This window comes from Dermacentor albipictus, chromosome 9 (assembly GCF_038994185.2).
Source record: "Dermacentor albipictus isolate Rhodes 1998 colony chromosome 9, USDA_Dalb.pri_finalv2, whole genome shotgun sequence".
Taxonomy (NCBI): Eukaryota; Metazoa; Arthropoda; class Arachnida; order Ixodida; family Ixodidae; genus Dermacentor; species Dermacentor albipictus.
This window is the reverse complement of record NC_091829.1, coordinates 59,327,346-59,352,825: the sequence shown is the minus strand read 5'-3', so window position 1 is coordinate 59,352,825 and position 25,480 is coordinate 59,327,346. Positions and strand designations below refer to the sequence as shown.

The window sequence follows — 25,480 nt, the reverse complement described above, 5'->3', positions numbered from 1 at the left end:
AATTGCACTCGTAGAAATGTTCTTCAAGCCCTGTGATTTCAATTAAAAGGACCAATAAAGAAAAGAGCCAAATTGTACTGGTAGAGTGTTCAGAGTGTTCTTTCTGTCCGCTGATTTAATTTATTAGGGGATGAAGGATAATTAATACAACGGAGTAACCGAAGGACCAGCTTCCTCCCTTTTACGCTGGTCTGGGAAATTTTGCCGTCTTTGGGCAGTTTATTTGTTCTTGTTTTCTTGCGCATCAGCAGAAGGCGCTGGCTGCGTTAGGAAGAACTGTAATCCAGTTGCTTATTGATAAACAAGTAACTCCGAGCAGACACTCCCAAACGCACGAAGCAACCTCGAGCTACTACGGTATCGCCAAGGATGCATTCCCGCCAGTGCACACTCCTGAATCACTCCTTGCTTAGGAACCTCCGCTCACTTTAAGACTAAACATTATACTATTCCAAACAACAACAATAGTGAGACAATTCTCCCTCTGCCACTTGCCAGCACTCGCACATAATTACAAGAGAGAAGGGGAAAACGGAAGAAGAAGAAAGCGAGTCACTGTATCTCTGCAGTCTGAAACGCCCTTGTATAGAGTGACCGCCAGCGTCCGCAGTTACTACCTTGAAGTAGCTGCAAGGTTCCACTTATGTTGGTCCGATAGCGCATGGATGGAGCAAGTGGCCTCACTGCTGCGTTGGGCTGTGGGTCTTTTTTTTTTAACGACGGCTAAATAGACCGATTGGCCACTCTAGACAAGTGTGGCTTGAGTGTACATCAAAATCATGTTGAACGACTTATGATGATGAATCATGATGACGAATCATGATGAAAGACTTATGAACACACGTTATTACAAACAATGTGTCACGGAAACGAAAGCCGTCATTTCAGGGCAACACTAAAAACGAGGCAAGTGCAAGATCACCCAAAAGTAGCGGCAGACACCTGAGCAAACGCGATGCAGGCGGCAACCACCATAGAACGGTAAGACAAATTGAATGAGCTTCCATGATGTTCCAGAAACTGCCGAACCACGGAGAAAGGTAGAAAAAAAAAAGAAAGAAAGAAAAAGCTGCGCACCGTCTCTATATGGCAAACATTCGTGAAATTTTATGGATGTGCCCTGATATTCGGGATGTCATGCACAGGCCGAATGTTCCAGAGGATTCTGATTGTTGGATGACAGACAACTAAATGGCACCTGCGCCATGACGTCACTTAAATGAGCGAACATATTTGGTTGGCGCATATATGGCTTTGTATAATGTACATAATGTTTTTCATTTTCTGTGCTGTACCCCACCCCTGTAACGGCCTCCGGGCCAACAGTATGACTAAATAAATAAATATACAACTTGGGCAGCAGTGTCCACGACGCTACAGTCTTAGTATGACACTTTGTGGTAGAACGTCACCAAACAGTTTCGAAGGCCGGTCGTGAAAAATGCAAAGGAATGGCTTTGGAAAAGGAAGAAAGTGCCACGTGACAGGCAAGCGGTATCTTCTTGCCGTTTCGAGCATTCCAGAGAGCGTGACATGGGCCTCGCTTTAAAAGCTACCACGAACCATAATGGTTCCTACAAAACTCACTATAGGGGAGTCTAGAGCTGGTGTAGGGTCACTGCAGATTAACTTGCGGAGATTAGCTGCCTGAAGTCATATTCGATGAGATTCATAGCATTCTGACTGACGTCATAAAGATGCCAAGGACATGTGACAGCAAGCGTCGGCCTCACGGCAATATGTGCCATAAAGGGAGCGGGAAAATGTTCGCGTCATTTGGGCGAAAAGTACACTTCGGTACGTCGGCTGCACCGCAGCACAAAGAGCAGCAAGAAGCGGGCTTCCCCACAGCACAGATCGCGGAAAAAATTTTTCATGCCGCTTCGGGGCCATCTCCAGCAATCGGTGCATGCGCAGTTCCATCCTTTTAAAGTTGGCGCCAGTGCAGCTTCCGTCTTTCTTCCTCATGTTCTCGGCGCAGGTGCTCCTTTCCTGGCCCCTTCCTATTGGACTATAACCACCACGTGGCGTAGTACCCCTTTACGCACGCGGCTGCGCCGCTGTGACTGGCAAAACGCGATGGACGGCAGTACGATGAATCATGTCCACGTATCAAAAAAAAAAAAAGAAACCCGTGGCGTGACGTGGCGAAAAGTTTGGTCCACGAGAAAGAAGGCGAACAGGAGGGCTAGACCAGAGGAAAGGAAAAAGACGGGGAGAACGTTTGGTGGCGCGAAAAATATAAACAGCGGCGTCACTTATAGAGTTCGAGGCTTATCTTTCGCGAAATAAAGCCCAATTTTTTTCTCCCACGATCTGAGGTGTAGTGAAGGCGACTACTTGCAGTGCCGTGTTTCGCAGTGAAGCCAATGCGTAGTATAAAATGTACGCACTTGTATTGTTTACTAAAATATTAAAATAACAGGGAGGGAGTGGGTGAAATTACTGCAGACCACGCTGTATTCGTCTGCCGTATGGTTGCTGGCAACTGAACTACTCGCACACTTTCAACGAGCTGACGAATCCCTCCGAGGCTTCCGCTGTACCCCCATCGCACAAATCCCTTAGCAATCTACAAGCAACCCTTTGGCGCCAATTACAAACACACACTCTCCCATCTCCTGTCACTCTTTCTCACTATAACCCAATTTTCTTCACATCAGCCTGTACTGTCTGTCCCGAACAGCGCGCTTCTGCTCTCCATCTCCTTTCTCATTGCCCGGCGGATCCTTCCCTGTGGAGCCTAGAGCAACTGATGACCTAGGACGACTGGGAGACCCTGCTGCGCTCTGGAGACCTGGTCATGCAGACCATAACTTCTGGTCAGGCTGCCAGCGTTATGGACCGAATAATATAAACGTTTGAGTGCAGTGGGGTCGTGCGGGGGCTGCGAGCCCCAAATTCCTCAGTCTGTAAATAAAGTTTTTATGATGACGATGGTGAACGACTATCACCAGAATGGGTGATAGAAGAGTGAAACAAGTGTGAAATAGATGAAAGCAGATATGATATTCATATTCATTGCGAGGCTTAGCTTTCGACAAAATGGGCCTACATTTTTTTCCAGTGGTCTTGGAAGAAGACGACGAAGAGAGTGAGTGGACGCATCTCACCTGGGTTTCGTGTTTTTTCTTTGAACGGCCGGATTTTTGAGTCGCACCTTAATGAAAGTGCATCGACCGGATGCATGAAGTTGTGTGGACCACCGGGAACCCAAATTCCGAGGTAGGGGCCCGCTTTTTCCGACTTTAGAGGACTTTTGTGTGCCGAGAGGAGTGTCCGCCGCTGGGCCTAACGTAGACTTCGGCCTTGGCCGGGGGAGCGGTAGGCCCAGCCCGAGCCTCGGTGAAGCCGCCAGCGGAACATCGAACCATCGGTGATTACGCAAGTGAGCATTGACCTAAGATGATTACCGCTATGCGTGTAGAGGTGGACGGCATCGAAATTTCGCCGGACCAGTGCACAAGATCGCAAGGCTGGAAAACTGCCGGTGAGAGAGTCAGGCACAAAGGCATGGGCAAGATAGGCCTAAATCCCGTACTTCAAACGAGCCAAGATGGCGCCAAGGCCACGGCTGATGTCAACAACCTCGGCGGTGGTGCCACTGGCAGCGATACACGTCACTCAAGGGCGAAACGCATAAACAAAGGCAAATTGTTGAAAGGCGCGCGCATGCCAAACTTGCCGCGTGGCGACATAAAAATCGTGTTACGACCGCGAGGCGGGCTCCACGTGAGTGACGTGACTCGTGTTGAACTAAGTCGTGCAATTGCGGCGGCCGCACAGATCCCCGCCAATGAAGCAAGTGAAGACGTCGTGTGCCCCAACCTACAGCAAAATATCGTAGTGATGAGCACCTCCAAGAGAGAGCACGCCGACCGATACGCTGCAGTAGGAAGGATCGACATACGCGGCACGGCACACGAAATAAGTACCTACGAAACGGCCCCCCACGGCACGGTGAAGGGCGTCATAAGGGGCATCCCGCTCGAGGATATGGCCCAGGAGATTCAGGACAATGTTGTGCACAAGCATAACCCAACGGCCCTACAGGCAGACCGAATCGGTAAGACCCGATCAGTGGTCATTGCTTTCGATGGGCACAAAGTACCCAATTACGTGAGGTACGGTAATCTTCTCACGGAGTGCACATTGCACAGAAAACAAATCGACGTATGCTATGCGTGCGGAAGAGTGGGCCACAGAATGGACGTGTGCCCGGATCCTTCAAACACGATCTGCCGAGGGTGCGGAATCTCCAACCCCGCCGAAGACCACAGATGTGTCCCGAAGTGTGGCCTGTGCGGAGGCAAACACCTGACCGCGGACAAGGCCTGCAAAGCCCGCTTCAAGACGCCCTACGTGGTCCGCCGGCGACGCTGGGAACGGCGCCGAGCAGAGGAAGAAGACGCCGGGAGAAGAAACCGAGACAAGAGAGGTCCTGCAGGCGGACCCCGCCGTAGCGCCTCCAAACAACGGGGCCGGTCACACACGCCAGACCGCCGCCGCAATAACAGTGGCGGCGGAAACGGCCGCCGGAGTCGCTCCCGCTCGAAGACACCATCCGGTGGCAGCAACGGTGGCGGCAACCGCCGCTCGCGCTCCCGGACCAGTTCGAGATCCAGGGCCAGTTCAAGGTCCCGGAGCGAGTCAACCGGACTCGGCAAAACTGCGACCAATCGCAACCTCACCACAGTAATGAACACGTACAAGGGAGACGGCCGCAGGCTCCTGGAAGACCTGAAGGCCAAGTACTTAAAGACAGACAAGGGCCAGTACCCGGTGCCCGAGAGGTACGAAGGACCCAACAACGAAGAACTGGACCGGCCGTTTACCATGACGGAACTGTGGACAGCGATAGATGACAGTAACAAGAGAAGTGCACCCGGCAGGGACGCCATAATTTACAAATTACTCGGTAGCATGAGCGGTACAGCCTCCTAGAGCACATTAACGAAGCCTGGGAAAGCTCGCAGTTGCCGAAGGAATGGAAGGACGCCGAGGTTCGCTTCATTCCAAAGCCCGGCAAGGCCCTCACGATAGACAACATGCGGCCCATCTCCCTCACGTTCTGCGTAGGGAAGGTGGTGGAGCGCATGGTCTTTCGCCGGCTGCAGAAGCACCTCGAAGAAACGGATCAGATGCCAGAGACGATGTACGGCTTCAGGCAACATCTCAGCACCCAAGACGTGATGATCCAACTCCACGAACTGGTCGTCAAGCCGGCAACGAGGCACGCGCCGCGCGGGATACTCGCCCTCGACCTGAAGGGAGCGTTTGACAACGTGTCCTACGCGAGCGTGTTGCAGAATCTAAACAAAACCCGGTGTGGCCGAAAGACATTTGGCTACATAAAAGATTTTCTGTCAAACCGAACGGCGACCATCAGGATAGGGGAGGAGAAGTCGGACCCTGTCGAGCTCGGCGATAGGGGTACCCCGCAGGGATCGGTCCTGTCGCCCCTGCTCTTCAATCTGGCCCTGCTTCCCCTGCCCGATCTACTCAAGCAAATTGAAGGCGTGGACCACGCGTTCTACGCCGACGATATTACGGTGTGGACGGCCCGAGCCGGATCCGATGCCTGGATGGAGGAAGTCTTGCAGCGGGCGGCAACGACCGTGCATGAGTACGCAAAGTCGTGCGGACTGAGCTGCGCTCCCCAGAAATCAGAGCTGCTCATGATCCAACCGGGAAAATCCAAGAAGGAGCTGCCGCCGAACGTGACTATCACCATCGCCGGAACTACCATCAAGCCAACACAGCAGATTAGAATTCTCGGCCTACTACTTCAGAGCGACGGGAAGGCACAGGCCGCCATCACAAAGATCAAGACTTCAACCGAACAGATACCTGGCATGATTCGGAGGGTATCTAATAGGAACCGAGGCCTTAAAGAGGACGACGCCATGCGCCTGGTACGCGCGTTCGTCGTGTCGCGGGTTACCTACGCCGCACCGTATCTCCAGCTGACGAAGGCGAATAGGGACACCCTAAACACGATGCTTCGTAAGGCAACGAAACAAGCACTGGGCATGCCTATTTACTCGTCCACTCAAAAACTGCTAGACATGGGCGCCCACAACACGGTGGAGGAGCTCATCGAAGCCCACCTCTCTAATCAGAGAATCCGGCTCAGTCACACGGAACACGGACGAGCCGTCCTACGCAAAATAGGATGGCAGATCGAGCCAGTACCCATCAAGACGGCCCTTCCGGAAGACTGGACAACGATCATTCAGACGAAACCCCTTCCCCGGAACATGACGCCGGGCAAGGACGACGAGAGGCGCACCGCGCGAGCTAAAGCACTAGCCCGGAAGCTGGAAGAGAACCCCAGGGTCCTCTACGCGGACGCCTCGCTCCGGAAACACAGTGACCGTGCAGCGGTGGTGGTTACATCAAAAGACAGGCTGATCGTCAGCGCGTCCCTTAAGACAACAGACCCCGCAGTAGCCGAAGAAGTGGCCGTGGCCTTCGCACTCGCACAGCCGAGCGTGAACACCGTAGTCACAGACTCAAAGACTGCCTACAGAAGCTTCCGCAGGGGGGTAATCTCCTCCGCGGCCCGAGCCATTCTAGACAAGCACAAGCCTCCGGGAAGAGCCATAGAGCTCGTGTGGGTCCCGGCTCACTCGCAGGTAGCAGGCAACACCATCGCCGACTACCATGCCCGAGAAATGTCAATCCGGGCCGAGCACGAGCCGGCAGAGCTACCGCACCCGGTTACCAGCTTTCGGGACATTACCCGGATGTACCGAGAGGAAAGGTGCAGACTGCCAGAACCGCACCCCAAACTAACTAGGCAACAACAGACGATCCTGCGTCGAGCGCAGGCGGGATCGCTTGCGCATCCCGTACTGATGAACCGCATGTACCCTGCGGAACACGATATGTTCTGTCCTTTTTGCAGAAGAGAAAAGGGCACCCTGCCGCACGTATTGGCAGAGTGCACAGAACTCAAGACCCCCCCTCCTCCCCTTCCCACCAACGCCCCCAATCCCCAACCCCTTGAGCGATGGGAGACCTTGTTATCCAGCCCCGCCCTACCGATTCAGCTCGCACTGACGGACAGGGGCCAGGAGCTGCTGGAAACATATGGGTCCCGTAACTAGGGAACCACCCCGTCTGGTGCCTGCGTGCACCACCGATTTATTTCGGGCCCAGCAAATGTTGCTTCATCATCATCATCCAGTGGTCTTTACTGTAGTGAAGCCAATGCGCAGTATAAAGTTATGTACTGGCATTGTTTATTGAAATATTGAATAAAAGGGAGGGAGTGCGGGAAACTACTGTTGACGACGCTGTAATCATCTATCACAGCACTGCTTGCACGTTAACGAATCAGCAATCACATCATTTCTTGCTTTCGATTTTCATAATAGGGGCTGGCGCGCACGCCTAGCCCCACTACCAAAAATTCCATGCTCCAGCTACCCCGACTTGGGGAAGTGGCGTGCTTCAGCCAACCGCAGTGCAATGGAGTGGCCTCCGCACGGGGCCGCAGCCTCCGTGATCTCCGCGCACCCAGCACCAGGTAAGTATGCAGGGATCTCAGCTCGAAAACGACGCCATGCCTGAAACGATGGCATGTGGTACAAGTAAGGAAGTCAATGGAAAGTCGATCAGGGAAGGCGGCAAAGCCGAAACAGATGTTTAAAGTGACCTATCGGATAGAAGGCCATGGTGCTGACAAAGTTTTAAATTAAATTACAGCCATGCTCTGCAGACTGACTTGCAAATGAGAACTTATGCGAGCAAATGTGTGAGGACTTCAGCGTGCAGTTTTGTACTGCCGCGCTATTCCTGCCGCGGTAGCTTAGTGGCTGTGGCCATGAGTAGGCGAGCTTGAGAGCTCGAGCCCGGCCGTGGCGACTGCATTTCGATGGGGGCAAAATGCAAAAATAAAAGCGTTCGCGCATTTATATTTGAAGCCTCAGCTGGTTTAAAGCTTATACGGATTCCCACTATAACGTGCCTCATCCTCATGTCCTGATTTCAGCACGTGAACCCAGAGATATGAATTAATTTCACTCAACGCCGCGTCTTGTTTAATTGAGTGAGAAATCGCAACCCTGTACCCAAGATGAGAATTCCATCCTGCGCTGTCCCACGCACGAAGAAACTCAAAATTCATGCGCAGATGAATGGATCATTTTTGCGCAGTCGACTGACCTAGTTAAAGTAAAAACGTTTGCCGTTCTATCTACTAAAACTTACTAGGATAATGAAAAAAGTTGCGCGCCTTTTGTTCTCTTTCATTTAATAACATCTGAAATCAGACTGCTAAACCACTTCGACGTAGATCAAAATTTTTCATTATTTTTGTGACCACCTAGGTAATGACAGTAAATGAACATCCGAAATTGTTATCCGCCTCAGCTTCATTCGTGGCTCTCGCTACGCAACATTATAGTCACATTAACCGACTTTTCAATGCTTCGTAAAAAGTACGTTGATATATTTGTGACAGATTTAACTGGTCGCTTTCGAACCCTCAAGAGGTTCCTCACCGTGGGGTTTACATTAGGCTGGCTGCTATCACGCGCTTCGAATACAATCGCCGGGTTTACTCAGAGCGCCGCCCTCCAGCTCCGAGGGCTCGGAGGCGCTCGCACCTTCAAGCTCGGAGTGTTGTCGAGATGCGACAGAATTCTGATCACGTGTCTCTTCCGATTCCTCTGCGCACAGCCGAACGTTTGGCTGGAGCAGACTCGAGAGGTCTCTGCATCGCTGCGAACCGAGTTGTGGCGAGGCAGGGACTAGTCGAATGTGGGCAGGCCACGTCATCCCTCTCAGAGCAGCGGGACGTTCACAGTATGCGCGAGTGTTCACAAGTTAAGCAGGTTTCGTAAGAAGGTCCTCCAGTAGCACACTGCGCGTACCGAATGATATACTCTACACCACCTCGTACTTTACGCATATTATTTGCGAGGACGTGGTTGGATTATGTTTGGTGCCAACAACAGTACATCCATTCGCCACTTTATTGACGTGAAGCACCCGGCGATAAATGGCATCACTCGGCATCTGAGCCAACCTCGTCCGCCGCCGGTTCAATTTTGGTCTCGCGTGTGGCCAGTCGCGCCAAGCGACTGACAGTTTAGACTAAAAGCGACGTCACTGACTTCCAGACCAGAACTTTCAAAGCTCAGCGCCAGAAACGGTGCTTCAAAGAGGAAAAAAAAAGTGACGCTGTCGGGATGCTGTGTCATGCTCAACAAGGCGGCTGGTTTCCGCGTCGCTCTCTTATCTACGCGAACATCTAAACTGGGAACGAGAGTAACGGCGCCAGTAAAAGGTCAGCGATAGTCGCGTGACGCAGTGGTGCTGTCCAAGCACACGGAAGAAGCCGATGGCCGAGTTGATCCGACTTACTTCAGGGGTGCCAAGGAAGAAAGAACGTCAATATGGCGGTTTTCGGTCACACCAAGGAACATAAAGCCTCCGACGATGTCGTAAGTGAAGCTTCGTCGTACTTTCTGCGTAAACAGTTCTCGGGATGGCTTCAAGGCGAACCTGCAACTAAAGTTGATTCCACTAGAAGAAGAGTGCGAGAAGGCTAGCAGCTGGCAACTAGGATAGGGGTCCGAATGCAGAAATGTTCATTTATGAAGAATATTGGCACCTTAAGGAAATTAGAAGTGAGTGCGCAGTCCTTCACTATTGTGTATCCCGTTTCAAAGAGCTGTTTATAAAAGGTCATTCATTTATCTGTCGTTCCCTGCGCGTTACATTGAGACGTTAAAGCAATCAATCAGCCGCTCAGTCGACGAAATGTATATAGCAGCAACTACTTGGTGCAGGCAAGCATCGCACAGTACGCATGCATACTTACGAATACAACGTGGCTAACGCTTTAATAAGTTGCCAAACCATCGTGTTGTGGGCCAAGTGTTGTGGGTCAAGTCGAATCTTGCTTCTTACATGCTCGTTGGGAAAACTATATAAATAGGAATGTATTGTTGCGTGCTAATCTCATGGGGCGAACCCTTTCATAACTACGTGTGTCGTAACCAAAGCTGCGCCTTCATAACCGAAGCTGTCAGCGGATGCGAAACGCGCCCGGCGTGCTTTCTGCCCCCAGACGCTTCCGCGTTTATCGAAAGATCACGTGACCGGATCGTTGTGACTTAGGCCGAGAGAGGTCTATTCTCGGAGCTCAGTCAGTTTAAGCGAAAGCCTTTCTAGGCTCATGGTGAAGTCGATGTCAGCAGACCTGACCGCCGGTGTTCCGCCGAAGCGTCTTCACGCCATATGAAGACAGATTAAACACAGAATAAAGAATGAAAAATTATTGATATTGACAGTTAGTGAATGATAACGTTACAATAGAGATTAGTAGAGGTTAATAATGACTAGTAATTATTACTTATGACACTAATGTACTCCGAAATCTTACGACTACTCCGAAATCACGAATATGTCTAATGACGGATAGTAATGACCAAAATTGATTAGAAAATTTTAGAAATGTCTAGTAATCAGTAATAATTACTAAACCGACTACTAATGACTTGTAATGACTACCAATGACTAGGAAATGACCAATATGTCTAACTACGGCTGACTAAGAATGCTTACTAGTGAGCAGTAATGACTAATAATGACTGAAATGACCTGTAATGACTATGAAACGGCCGATATGTCTAACAACGAGTTGTAACAACTACAATTGATTAGAAATGACTAAACATGCTCAGTAATGACCAGTAATGACTAATAATGGCTGAAATGACTTGTAATGACTACTGATGACTAGGATATGTCTAACATGTCTAACGACGCCTTCTAATGACCACAATTGATTACAAATGACTAAATATGCTTAGTAGGGAGCAGTAATGACTAATAATGACTGAAATGACTTGTAATGACTAGTAATGACCAATATGTCTAACGACAACTTGTAACGACTACAATTAATTAGAAATGACTAAAATGCTTAGTAATGAGAAATAATGAATAATAGTGATTGAAATGACTTGTAATGACTACTGATGACCACGAAATGACGAATATGTGTAACGACGAATTTTAATGACTACATTTGATTAGAAATGACTGAAATGCTTAGTAATAACCGGTAATTACTAATAATCACTGAAAGGACTTCTAATCACCACTGATGACTATGGTAGGACCAATATGTCTAACGAGAACTTGTAACGACTACAATTAATTAGAAACGACTAAATATGCTTAGTAATCACCTGTATTGACTAAAAATGACTGAAATGACTTGTATTGACTACTAATGGCTATGGTAATACCAACATGTCTAACGATGGCTTGTAATGACCACAACTGATTACAAACGGCTAAAAATGCTTAGGAGTTACCAGTAATGACTAATAATGACTCGAATAACTTGTGATGACTACTAATGGCTGCGAAATGACCAATATGTCTATTGACCATTTGTAACAGCTACAATTAATTAGATACGAGTAAATGTGCTTAGTAATGACAAGTATTGACTAATAATTACTGAAATTACTTGTATTGACTGCTAATGACTAGGATATGACCAACAAGTCTAACGACGGCTTGTAATGACGACAATTGATTACAAATGACTAAAAATGCTTAGGAGTGAGCAGTAATTAGTAATAATGACTGAAATGACTTGTAATGACCACGAAATGACCAGTATGTCTAAGGACAACATTTAACGACCACAACTCATTAGAAATGACTAAACATGCCTAATAATGACCAGCAATGACTAATAATGACTGAAATAACTTGTAATGACTAGTAACGACTACGAAATGACTATTATGTCTAATGACAACTTGCAACGACATTTGATCATAAATTACTTAAATGATTAGTAATGACCAGTAATTACTAATAATCACTGAAATGACTTGTAATGACTACTAAGGACCGTATGACCAACATGTCTAACGATGGCTTGTAATGACCTAGAACTTGTATAGCACAACACACAAAGGAAGAAACAAGCCGAGCCGGCCAGATGAAGGCTCAGAGCGCTGCCCGTTGCACAAGAAATGAAGTTCACTAGGGTTGAGGATTGGGCGAGTTGGTATTGCATTACAGAACTAGTGGAATGACCACAACTGATTACAAATGACTAAACATGCTTAGCAGTGAGCAGTAATGACTAAAGGAAAGAAGAGAAAGAGGCGAATGATAAGAGGAGGAAGAGTAGGCTTTCTCCGTTCACTTTTTAAGAGAGTTCTTAAGAGACCCTGTAATTTTTTGCTTGCTGCCTATTCGGTCAGTCAGTATGCGTGCAGCGTCCATCAATCTTTCGCGGAATGTTTGAGGGCATTAATGTCTCTGCGCGAGAACGCGTAATCACGTGGTACTGTTCTTCAAACCTTGCGCGCTTTTGTGACAGCCCGGAGAAAAAAAAACAAATAACCACAGCCTCTGTCACGATGGAAAGAAATTATTTGAATTTTTCTCAACAGTACTCTACATCTCCAGTGAAGGTTTTCCCGTTTAGACAATACTTAAAGAACTGGTTAACTAATTATTCGTAAATAATTGCCTAAGGCCATTAGGATGCTGCTCAAGTTGCCAAAGAGGTCAGCGAGCATTGCCTGCATCCGCAGATTCTGACTGTCCGGGGACCATCAGGTTTTATTGAAACACTGCAGTGACACGCTGACCCTAGCTCAGCGCTTATGCGGCTGCTGTGGAGATAGCTGCCGCCGCTTTCGACACATGCGGATTGCTGTCTTATCTGCTTAACCTCCTGGCAAAAATACAATTTCTTATGCTGTATACATCAAGTAAATCATGGTGTCAGCAGCTACGTAATCTGTGCCCATTGAATTTTACCATGGTACCGTCATTTGGCGAGTTTCTATGTAAACAAAATCGGTGCTGCTATTGCGAAGAGTTTTCCTACTTGGATCACAGCGTGCAGAACTGCGAAATGACGCGAAAGTTGGACGTCTTATAGGTGTTGGCCTAGATGTAAACACTTCACTTGCGCATATCAACCGAATCGCGCATGGTTGAAAAATAATGCCGTAAACTTGGCAGTGCAGCTCTGCATGCCACGCTACCTTCAAATGTACCTTTACCTTTCATCTCGGTCCGTTGACTACTCCAGCAGGTGGCGTGTAACGTCTGACCGAGTTTTGTTATCCCTGCATCAGAAAACGACGCAGATGGGCAAGACGGGGGAGGCAAGGCAGCTTCTACGTCTTGCCGAGTCTTACTTCCCCTGTCCTGCTGTATTGCGAACGTAAAACGAGAAGCAACTCGTAGTAACACGGCCACTTACCCAGCTCGATAATCGGCTGCCCTACATCTAAAAGCCGAGGATAAGAGGCGGGTACGGCTGGTTTACTGCAGCTTCATAGAATAACAATTCAGCGTTGCTTGTCATTTAGCACTGTCAATGTGTGTATGCGTTCAATTTTCGCTCGCAAAGAAGGCCAAATAATGGCTTAAACGCAGGAATTTGAACGTCAGGCGGCATAAGAATATCTCTCTAGTTAGGGCGAGAATATTTTACAAAGCGTGGATGAGGGTGTATGTGTGCACGTGGCTTGTGTGCTCAGGGTGAGGGTGGGAAACAAACTACTGAGGGCATCTGTCCACCGCTACTGGTGCAAAGGTCATCGTAGATTCGGTTCTATGCCGCAGCCAGCCCATGCATATGAAGGTGCAGTGCCAAAAGCCTCAGACGGAGTGCCAAGGAATAATTTAACAAACTTCAAGTTGTCAAAAATCCAACCGGCAATCTGGACATCTTTTCCTTTTCTTTCGCAGGCATTCTTTGGGTCGTGTAACCACGTCAATCATTCCAGAAGGAAACCTTCCAAGGCAGCTCTCGTATCGAGTTTCTTCAACAGAACAAAGGTAAATATTTCAATATAAGCATTCCTGCGCTATAGTAAGAGAAAATAAAAGAACAGCACAGCTCCATTTGTCGCGAGTATGACTTCTGAAAGAAAAACTTTAATAATAAGAGTATGCTTGAGACAGTCTACAAGTCATAAACACTTAAATACTTGTATAGGCAACAACTATTTCGAATGTTGTTTTACTGTCTTTATCAGGGTGGTCAGAAATATAATCAATTTTAAAATTTTCGTCGATGTTGAAGTGGTCTAGCAGTCTGATTTCAGATGGTATTAAATGAAAGAGAATAAATGACGCGCAGCTTTTTTAAATATTCATTTTTAGTAGATAGAATAGTAAACGTTTTTACTTTAACCAGGTCAGCCGTCAGCGCAATAAAGATGTAATTATCTGTGCATCAACTTTAAATTTGTTCACATGTGTGACAGCGCAGCATGAAATTGTCAACCTTGAGTTCAGGGCTGCGATTTTTCATTCAGTAAAATAAGACGCGCCGTTAATCAAAATTATTCGAAATCTGGGGGTATGCATGCCGAAACCAGGATAATATGATGTGGCACGTTGCAGTGAGTGTCCGGGTAAATTTTGTACCAGTTGTGCTAAAATATATAGATCCACAAAGGCTTTTTTTTGCATTTTGCCCACGTCATCATCATCATAAAAACTTTATTGTAAGACTGAGGAGTTTGGAGCACGCAGGCTCCTTGGCCCCCGCACGACCCCACTGCACTCAAGCGTTTATGTTGCTTCGCTCCATAACGCTGGCAGCCCTATCAGTAGCCATGGTCTGCACGACCGGATCTCCAGAGCGCAGCAGGGTCTCCCAGTCCTCCCAGGTCTTCAGGTGCTCGAGGCCCCGCGGGGGAGGATCCGCCGGGCAATGAGAAAGGAGGTGGAGAGCAGAAGCGCGAAGTTCGGGACAGAGTTTACAGGCTTATGTGAGGAAAAGTGGGTGATAGTGAGAAAGAGTCAGAGGAGATGGGAGAGTGTGAGTTTGTAATCGGCGCCAAAGAGTTGCTTGTCGATTGCTAAGGGATTTGTGCGGTGCGGGGTACAGCTGACGCGCCGCCTTGGTGTCATTCGTCAGCTCGTTGAAAGTGTGCGCGCGCTCCTTCGTGAATCCCGGATCGGAGGCCGCAAGAGCCCGGTTTAAAGAACCTCGGACTAGGAGGTTGGCGGCCTCGTTACCAGGATTCCCGCAGTGCGCGGGCACCCAAGTGCGGGATCGGGCGGGATCGAGCTCTCGAGCTCGGCTGCTCATGGCCGTAGCCACTTATTAGTTACCGCGGCAGGAATGGCAGGGCAGCTGAAAGCAGCACGTTAACTTTATGATACATTTTACTCGCATAAGTTCTCACTTGCAGCTTAGCCAGCAGAGCATTGCTCTAATTTAATTTAAAGGTTTGACAGCACGATGATCTTCTGTTGGATACGTCACTTTAAACATCTGTTGCGGCTTTGCCGCCTTCCCAGATTGGCTTTCCATTGACTTGTTTGCTTGTACCACATGCCGTCGTTTCAGACATGGCATCGTTTTCCAGCTGCGATCCCTCCATACTTACCTGGTGCTGGGTGCGCGGTGATCACGGAGGCCGCGGCCCCGGCCACTCCATTGCACTGCGGATGGCTGAAGCACGCCACTTCCCCAAGTCGGGGTAGCTGGAGCATGGAATTTTCGGTAGTGGGGCTAGGCGTGCGCGCCAGCCCCCATTATGAAAATCAAAAGGAAGCTATGGTGTAGCGTCAAGCACGCTCCTGTTCCAAGAACTAGGGTCACGTAAAAAACAAGCAAAGCCAGTTCCACGCTGTGAAGACATTCAAAGCAGCGAAGCTGGCGGTCGTTTTCTGAATTTTAAACTCGTTTTTAGCGCGAATCTCTTGTCTCATTCCCGTCGTTTTGCTGGATTCGAGCTTCGGTTCCGGATTGCGCACACTTTTCAGTTGTGTGAGGTCGTGATCAAACCACAGTCTATCACACACCTTGCAGCTGTGGCCGCCCTCACGGTCGAGGAATTCTCTCTTGAGCCACCAGTCGGCACCCTCCGTGAGAAGAATCTCTCAGCGTCGACATCTTTGCTCGGCCTCTTACTCTCGAAGTTGGAGGGTTAGCTTGCCTCTATTGGCACTTGGTTTGGGCTGCCTTCTCTTGAAAGTGGGTGTTGGCGTGCCGTCACCGGCGCTTGGCTTGCGTTTCTCGCTCTGGAGGCTCGGGGTCTGCGCGACGTCGGCGCTGCCGCTCTCATGCGAGCTCCGGCATTTATTGTGCACTTCATCATCATCATCTGTAGATTATCATCATCACGTATGTGCCCTTCATCTTCATCGCTCTTGCGGGCGCATTGTCAGCGTGGACTGAGCCGAGGGTCCTTTGCCCTGTATCTAGGGCGCCATAAAGGTAATGGTAACGATGAACGCCAGAAGTGTAAGCAGAACAAGATAATAGCAAGTAGAAGGACAGAGCAGTAGTGGGTCAGGAGTTGCGGAGCAGCCCCCCCCCCCCCCCCCCACATGCGTGACACTGGACAACGGACGGTGAAGGTTCGACTTAGAACAGCACCGCGGTAAAAAGAAAAAAAGAAGAAAAAAGAAACATTCAGTGGCGATTTAGCGGTCAAAGCAACGTAGTCCCAGCGTTCGTTAGCTATGGGAGACCAACTAAAGGCGCAAAACATGGACTAATTAGGGGCTTGAGCGGCACCACTGTGACAGCGTGCCGCCCGGCCCTACCTCATAGCCGCGTGCGCAAATTTATCTAATTTTCTTGTCGAGCCTGGAATAGCGCAGCTTTTAACTCGGTCTACGCCGGCTTATCGGGGTGCAAAGCAAAACACCGTCGCCGGGCTGGTATTTCGCAAAGCGTCGTCGAAGATTGTAGCGTCGGTTGTCCGTCCTTGGCTTGTGCTTGATGCGTAGGTATGCGAGTTGTGATTCTGCGCCGCGCTGCAGAAAGATGTCGCCGTCGAGATGCTCTTCGGCGGTGACATGCTGTAGCATGTTGAATTGTTGCATGTTGAATCTGAATTGAATGTTGAATCTGAATTGTTTCTCGCACTGTGGTCCGCTTACAACTACTTGGCTTGGGCGATATGGTTCAGCTTAACTGGATCGCTCGTCCTGTTTTGTGTGTTTTCAATTATGCTCTTCATCTTCTTCGCGCTGCTCCAAGTTTTACTCGCGGAGGTTACGTACGGGAAGGGTGGCATCCCACTTCTTGTGTTCGACGTCCGTGCACATTCCAGTCGGCGTTATCAGGTTACCTCCAGCTGCCCGGATCGAGAAGCACGTCGAGGTTGGTGGTTCGCGGTCTTGCGTTAAAGTTATTTCGCGACGTACGATCATGGCTATTACGTCGCTTCGTCATGTCTTCTTCAGGCGGCGAGTCTTTTCCGTCCGAGTTTCGTCGAAATGGTAGTGTGCCGTTGCTTCATCGTGGAGGTTGATCTTGCGTCGGCGCCAGAGGATTTTCGGTATTTCAACGAACAGCAGCCGCACCTCCATCAGTTGCTACTTTTAGTTTGCTGTGAATTGTCTTACAGACTGGCCATGGATAGCGCCAGTGTACTGTAGCGTAGGAGTGACAGTTAGTGCATTGGCGACAGCAATCGGGAAAGTCGTCCGTGTCTCCACCGAGTTGCAGCCACACAGACAGATCTCACGTGCTCACTCGCCTTGCTCCGGGCGCACAGAGTTGACGGCGATGCCTGATAGTACCATCTCATAGTACGGGTATCGGGTGTAGAATATCGCCGGCATCTCCGCAGTGGCAGCAGAGCGCGCGGTGTTTCCGTGCACACCGGACGTATGTCATTCTCGAGACGTTGTGTGCGCTGCTGGGCGGGTGGGTTGGCGGCGGCAACTGGCGACAGCACTGCCGAGACACCGTGATCTGGTGCGTGCGCGGCGGCAGACGCGGACGGCAGTGACGTAGGCCATCACTTCCGGCTTGAGCCGCGGCAATTAAGGGACTCAAATGACTGCCGGATATCCCTTCAGACGATGTCAGTGGTTAAGGTCACTTAAGGCTGCGTCTATGAGAACATCTTGCGCAGTTCTACGCGCACAAGGGCTCTGATGGGCATTCGGAGCCCGTCAGAGGCTAGTCGCAGGATTCTTTACTTTGGTGAACGCACTATTGGCGGCTATGCTGCCGAGTCCGCATTTACAGCATCTTATCCAGGCCCGTGGCTTCCGTGAAAAACTTCGCGGTAAGTCTTGGCCGCCTTGCAAATTAAATCCGGCGTAAAGCTCTTGTTTCAAACCGCTCACGAAGAAACACGTGTTCTTCTCAGAAAAGGCCCAGGTCGACGGTGCTGAAAGGAAGGGTCATCTCTTCCATAAAGATCGCGATATTCTCATTCGGTCGCTGCACACGGGTTTCAAGCAGAACTTCGTCCCGCTCCTTGCGCACGACGCTCGTGAATGCTTGCAGGAAGACGCTCCGAAACCGCTGCTGCGTTGTTAGGCTGGAGTTCCGATTCTCAAACCAAGTCCTGGCGGTATCTTCCAATCAGGGGCGTAGCCAGGGGGGGGGGGGGGCTTATGGGGCTTCAGCCCCCCCCGAAATTTTTTCGTGCTGTCCATGCACCGCCGACCAAAACGACCCCCGGCGCCGGAAATCACTCTGGATTTTGTCTAGAATGTCTTTTTGACGCTCGAAAAGACATTTAACCGCGAAGATTGCAAACTCGGGCTGGATTTCGTGGCAACGCCCATACACCGGGAGTCAGATAACGCAAGGAGTCCCATCCCAGCACGAAGTTTCAAGGGTGTTTTGATATCGAGTGGGCTCGTCGCGGCATCTCGCGATGGCCGCGCAATCTACGGAGCGCACGGATTTCAATTCTGAAACTTTATGGATATAAAATTCTCATAAACTTATGATGCGAAAGGTGCACTGACATTTCCAAAGTCTTGCTTCAGATTTTTAACCCCGGAACATTGTGGGTTTATTGTTGTTATAAACATATGTCGCCAAAGGTGCATTGATTTTCCTAAAGTCGCACACAGGATCATACAATGACACAAGCCAAATCAACGCACACTCAGATAAGTTGACAAAGCACGCAGCGAGGTCCGATGAGACGAAGCGTTGAGGTGGTTCATTTCTGCCGTTATGTCACAGAAAAAATATCAACATTTTTTCACCTCCGCCAAAGCATCCATGTCAAGACACTAAAGCAAGCAAAGGTAACTACGATCACATTTATGTGTCTACTTTCACTTTTATTCGTGAGGACACATTGAGCCTCTTCATTTTTTTTTGTTCTCCCTACCCGCGGGCTGCCAGAGCCAGCAGAGCGCATACGTTTTTCTCGTATGGCCCCGACCACCGTGCGGTGCACTTCGGTGCGCGTTCGGTTTGCTCTGGCCGAGTGGATTTTCACCTGACAGAGTTTTGGACACTTTCTGGCTAGCAGACGACGAAAAAAAATGGTCGCTCGCCGCCATCACTGTGGGGACTCGAAGGATTGCACCGCATTCCTTGAGCGGAACCTTTCCGGAAAGTCTTGTTTCGCCGCGGTAGGATGCTGAGCAGTATGCGAATGGTGGACCAAGCGTCTCATGTTTTCTTCGGTATTCCTTCCGTAGCCCCATTAGGTGCCCAAAGTAGGCATTCGATTCTGGCCAACATACTTTCCTATGCGTTCTTTTTTTCATTTCGGTGCCTCCGCCTCACAGAAAAAAAAATTCATTGTTGCGGCACTGCATATTGTCGCATGGTGAAAGTTCGATTTTGATACTTCCTTTGCGGAAAGTAATGGGCGACGGGATGCTTCAGTTGCCGGATACGTTTATTATATTATTGCGAAAGCAATTATATGGACATTCCAGGCGCATTCCTACCGTCGCCGTCGCCCTCATGTTTCGTATAAAGTCCAAGGGTGATAACATCGTGACCACGCGCTGCATGCTGCATGTGCGAGTGAAAGCGTAGGAGGGGAGGTGGAATAGGTAAGCCGACGATGGTGGCTCAGTCTTGTGTGCGCAAAGGAGAAAAGCGGGGAGCAAGCGCGCCGCCTTCCGTCGCGCGCAATACATCGGGGGGAGTGGATGGAATGGGGGCGGAATCTAGGATTCTGTGAATCTATGATTGTGCAACATGTTTATTTGCCTTGTTTGACGCATTATATACAGTTACTTCTTATTACATACATAGACTCATTGGAGATTGTTGCGAGGTTTAGTGTATACATGCAGTGAACTTTGTTTCCAGTGACACTTTTTTGTCCTTTATCAAGCCGTATTTTCGCATTTCTATATCCCATTGTATCTTTGCATTTCTAATGTACGAGGGCGAGTCAAATGAAAGTGAGCCTACCCTAACCGCGCAATAATGGTTCGGTTCATTATCTGCGAGGCATGCGCGTATAGGAGAACGGCATGTCTCATTTACAAAAGTGACACGCAGGTGTGAAGGTAAATGTTCTTTAACGCTCTCATACACTGGGTTGAATATGGTTGCGTCACATATTGAACACTTCAAAAGTTGAACAGCTCGGTGTCGCGAAGTTTTTGACAGCTGAAGGTGTTTCGAAAACAGAAATTAATCACCATATGGCTGCCGTGTACGTTGAACACTTCATTTCAGTGACCACTGTGAAGCGTTGGAGCAAACGGTTCAAAGGACGTTGCAAAGACATTCCAAGACCGGGCCAAAACCATCGTGCAATCACCCCCCCCCCCCAATTTTAAAGGTTCATGAGCTGCTGCAACAAGAACGGAGGATAAGCATCGATGAACTAGCAGACCGTCTGAACATCTGTCACGGTTCGGTTCATGCCATAATCCATGAGCTTCTCGTTTATCGGCTCTTTGGTGCGCAATGGATCCCCAAGATTTTGATCCATCGCGAGAAGACGAAGTTTTGCGCTGCCTTGACTCATCTGATCGGGTATCACAATGAGGATGACGACTTCTTGTTTGCAACTGTGATCGGGGACGAACCTTGGTGCCACTACTACGAGCATGAAACACGACGGCAAAGCTTACAGTGGAAACATTCGTATTTACCACGCCCAAAGAATGTAAAGCCCATCATTTCTGCTGGAAAAGTGTTGCTGACTTTTTTTTTCGATCGACAGGGTCCATTACTGATAGAATTTGCTAAATCTTGAGAGGCTATCAAACGCCAGAACGGCAGCGTGTCGCAATGAAGAAAGAACAACGTGGAAAATTTATGAATGGAGTTATCTTGTTCCACGACAATGCCTGTCCCCACGTCGCTTATGTGGTTAATATAAAACTGGCAAAGTTCAAGTGGGAAACGCTGCAACATCCGCCAAACAGCTCAGAGGTGTCACCTTGCGACTTCTGCATTTTGGGGCAACCGAAAAAACAGCTCAAGGGAACCAGATAGACTTTTTGAAGCCGCAACCCAAGGAGTTTTATAACACGGGAATCACGCGACTCGTTAGTCAATAGGACAAATGTCTAAATTCTAATGAAGACTACTTTTAAATAAAGTACCCTGTTGTTGGCTCATTCATTTGACTTGCCCTCATATATCTTGCAGAACTCCTGCTTTTTATACGTGCTCTCTGTCGCGACTATAACTTCGGTGCAATTACTCACGATACACGACAAGGGACAGCTACTCCTGCGTAATACATTGGAACAAACGACAGCGTCATTGAGATTTTTCATTGGCCATTGCATATATACAAGAATGTAAGCACGGTTCTTGAATGACAAAGTTTCATTAACATATTTGTCCTCAACTTGTTCATTTCATTGCCTTTTAATTTTTCATATCAGCGTCATGCACTGCTTTCCTAGTTTCGAACTGATAAAGTTCTATAGCTCGTGTGATATTTTCTTTACCTAATAAATTGACAAAAATCATGGAAGCATTGACGTCAGTTATGTTGGGCACAATTTTCGGCACATACGAGTATAATATTTTATGAAAAAATACATATTTTACTTGTATTTACAGTGCGTAGCTTTCAAGAATTCGTTCGCAGCATCTTTGGCAATGACAATGCAGTTATTCTTCATGTATTTGATCCCTCGATAAATTGTTTAAAAGGAAGCTTTAGCTCGGGCCCAATCCAACGCGGCCTATTCAAATACTTGTAAAATGCAGAAACGCTTTTCTGAGATAATCCTGCTAATCGCTTTTATTTAAATTGGTTGCATTTGAGAGAGAAAGTTAAATCCTAGTGTCTGTTGGAAAAAGAACTTCGATTTAGGGCCTGAATTTTGTTTAAAATATTTTGACAAATTCGAAAGTATGAAAAAATAGAAGCACAATGTTTACAAACTAATAGCTGTGCTTGAAGAACAGATATTGTGGTTCTGTAAACGGCATTTATTATCACAGTCAATGCGGACAAGTTTGCTGTGTCAATTTGTATCTTACGTGAATTGGTTGCGTTGTGTACAGGGGTTCTGCAAAAGCCGTATTTCTACAATACTAAATTTTTTTGAGATTCATGTGTAGCATATCTATTTTTTCCGCTGAAGATGTACTATTAGGTGCAATTCATAGAAGTGTGATATCATTTTTCATTGTTGAGTCACGGAGGTTTAAACTTGATAGTTTCGTATCCTGAAAATTTTCAATTTTGGCCAATTTTTAATAAATAATTGACCACCTAACTAAAAAATTCGAAACCAGTAGTCACTAGAATTAAACTTTTTCTTTATATATATATATATATATATATATATTGGGCCAGTGGCGTAGCCCCCCCCGAACAAAATTTCTGGCTACGCCACTGCTTCCAATGACATATAGTCATGCCATAGCTCATCGTCACAGTTGCAATTATTAACCGTAGCGGTTCCTGCGTAGGTTTCCAGCCAGCTTTCAGGATCTTCTCAAGATGATGCGCGAAATATCGCTGGCACCACTTGGTTTTTGCATAACAATCGCTGGCGACGTGGGGGCTTTCAATGCGACTGTTCACAGGGCCATGATCTTCCTAGTCTTCTCGGGCACACGTCCGTACTCTTTCGGTAATCTTAGCCTGCGGTGGGTCGCTGGCCCATGGTGAAGTTTACTGTTTTCACGAATTCCAGGGTGTATCCGGAAACAGCGAAGCTCCTTTACGAGATGTGGCGTCGTAGTGACGGTGAGCAAAGCATAAAGAAGATCCATGTGCCACGAAACACTCTTGATTTGGCGAACGTGTTTCGTTCGATGATCGATGATCGGTGGATGATTAGATGGAGGATCGAGCACATGCGTCGATCATCCAAGAAGTGATTTACGGCTGACGAGCGTCGCATATTCCTGCATGATTAGTCGAAGATTCCAGCGGAATCGTTGGCGCTTGCACGCCTTCCAGAATTCACAACTGTATTCGCGTTGCGCGTGCAATTTGATTGCACAAGGTTTGACTAGAACGTAGAAAAAACTATACAGTCTACAAGCAACCTCGAGAATCTTCTGATGCATGCAGGCATCAGAAGATTCATTAGGCAGAGGGTCCATCATCATTAGGCAGAGGGTCCATTAGAGCTTCTTTACTAGTACACTGTCAAAACACCTAAAAAAAATCTACCGGAACGGAGAGTCAAGGATCTTGTCCAGCCGTCTCGAACTTCTACTTACACAAAACACAAACTTGCAGCCCAAGAGGGTTTGTCTTCAAATATATGTGCTAAGGCTGTGTTCGCGAACAACACGTGCAGTTATGCAAGCAGTAAGCGCTGACTAGGACCCGCAATATACTTCGACCTTGAAGCATCCGAAATACTTCTGGCGACGATGTTTTGTCTCGTAATTTTGAGAAACCAGATGGCATCGTCCACATCATGCATCCTACTAGGCAGGTTTAAATGTCGAAAGAATTTGGTCTCTCCACACGATGCATTTAGTTAGTTGCTCGCTCCTTGCGAAAGAATGTCAGCGTTGATTCCCAGCAATACTTCACTGCCACGTTGTTATGCAAAAGCCGCGGGTGATTCACTTGCGCACTAGACAGAATATTACGGCGGCACATCCCTATGGGTCACGAGGTGTGTCAGCAGTTGAACCTCGTCTCCAAGTGAATCACCACATAAGTAGCACGTATAAGTCTCGCACAGGTGTCCATCGACGGTTTGTTTCTCTGCAATACGATATGACTCGGACAGTGTTTTATCCCCGTGCGTGATTTGGTGGTGATGACTGAGACGCGAGTCGTGTATAAAGGATTCATTACATAATTTGCAAACGAACGCTCCATCGCTACAGGCGAAGTTGAGATGACGCCTGAGTTCTTGCTGCAGTTTGAATTGTGTAGTACCTTTATGGCAGACATTGGGTCTCTCGTCCGTGTGAGCGTACAGTTCCCTACGGAGATCTGTAATCCGCACGAATGATTTACCACATGTTTCGCAAGTGTTCGGTTTCTCGCCTGTATGCGTGTGCTTATGGTCATTTAGATTACTAGACTGGCTGAACGCTCCATTACAAATATGGCATTTGTAGGGTTTCTCGCCTGTATGCGTCAGCTTATGTTTATTTAGATAACTAGAGTGGTTGAACACTTTATTACAAATATGACATTTGTGCGGTTTCTCGCCTGTATGCGTGCGCTTATGTTGACTTAGATAACTTGATTGGCTGAACGATTTATTACATATATGGCATTTGTGGGGTTTCTCGCCTGTATGGGTGCGCTTATGTTTATTTAGATAACTAGAGTGGCTGAACGCCTTATTACAAATATGGCATTTGTGGGGTTTCTCGCCTGTATGCGTGCGCATTTGGTTATCTAGGTGGACAGGCTGCCGGAACGACTTTTCACATATTACGCGTTTGTAGGGTTTCTCGCCTGTATGTGTGTGGCAAGGTGCAGCTAGATTACCAGCCTCGCGGAACAATTTGCCACAGGTCTCGCATTTCTCGTTCTCGCCTCTGCTCTTCCGGCAATGTTTAACGAACTTCGAATTGTTCGTAGACGTTACATGACACGGTTTGCAAGTGTCGGCTGTATCGGCCATGTGTTCGTTGGCGTGCCCGTGTAAGGCATCCTGTCCGCTGGAAACATTGGAACAAGCACCGGACAACTCTTGCTGTTCCCTTCCTGCGGTTCCAGTAGAGTTCCTGCAAGTGGACAGACAATGAGGCTCAATATGGGCGACTCTTGTTACGGGATGACAAAAACACATTTTTGCCAATTGAGGGTTCGACCAACTAATTTGTCCGGTTATAGATTTGCGATTGGCGCAATCTAAGCGAACTTGCTACACTTATATATTTGACGCCCTATTTGGCCTCTAGATTTGCAGAAATTGAACACTGGAGCTATTGGTTGTTTATTTGTTAGACCATATACAGCGTAAATGTAACCGGTGCAGTCTAGTAGATCTATCTGGAAACGATGGTTAGTGATTAAACTTGCGTTCACTAAAGATTAAAAATACTCGTGCGTCTTGGACACGCTAACGAGGAGTATTCAGGCAAAGGTCCAGAAATGTGCCGTGGGAAGCGAGCCATTCAGCATTGAAACGGACACTATTGCCCGAGCTAAAGCAGGTTTGTTTTTATGCGTTGCATATTGCAATTACTCAGTTCAGCCCTTGGGCGCGGCCGGGCAGCCACCATTGAGGGTATGAGCCATTGTTCATTGCTGCGCGTCTCATATGTGGGTCTATTCTCTTTTAAGTTTGCTATGTTTGCTATTAAGTTGCTTCTATT

At 48.1% G+C, this 25,480-nt stretch overlaps 1 protein-coding gene and 2 non-coding genes across 3 annotated transcripts in view; 1 reads left to right on the top strand and 2 right to left on the bottom strand.

The window, feature by feature from the left end:
• Window positions 1-4,358: 4,358 nt before the first annotated feature.
• LOC135919783 (uncharacterized) overlaps window positions 4,359-25,480 on the bottom strand; it is a 47,029-nt gene continuing 25,907 nt past the window's right edge. The window contains exons 6-7 of the mRNA XM_070526347.1: window positions 24,648-24,886; window positions 4,359-4,669 (exon numbers count right to left, since the gene is read on the bottom strand). Of these exons, the coding sequence (XP_070382448.1) occupies window positions 4,359-4,669; window positions 24,648-24,886 (550 nt within the window). The remainder of the gene's footprint in view (window positions 4,670-24,647; window positions 24,887-25,480) is intronic.
• LOC135921414 (U1 spliceosomal RNA) lies at window positions 7,380-7,542 on the bottom strand. Its single transcript, XR_010570543.2, has one exon. It is a non-coding gene; the product is annotated as a U1 spliceosomal RNA (small nuclear RNA).
• On the top strand, window positions 15,403-15,558 carry LOC135921413 (U1 spliceosomal RNA). Its single transcript, XR_010570542.2, has one exon. It is a non-coding gene; the product is annotated as a U1 spliceosomal RNA (small nuclear RNA).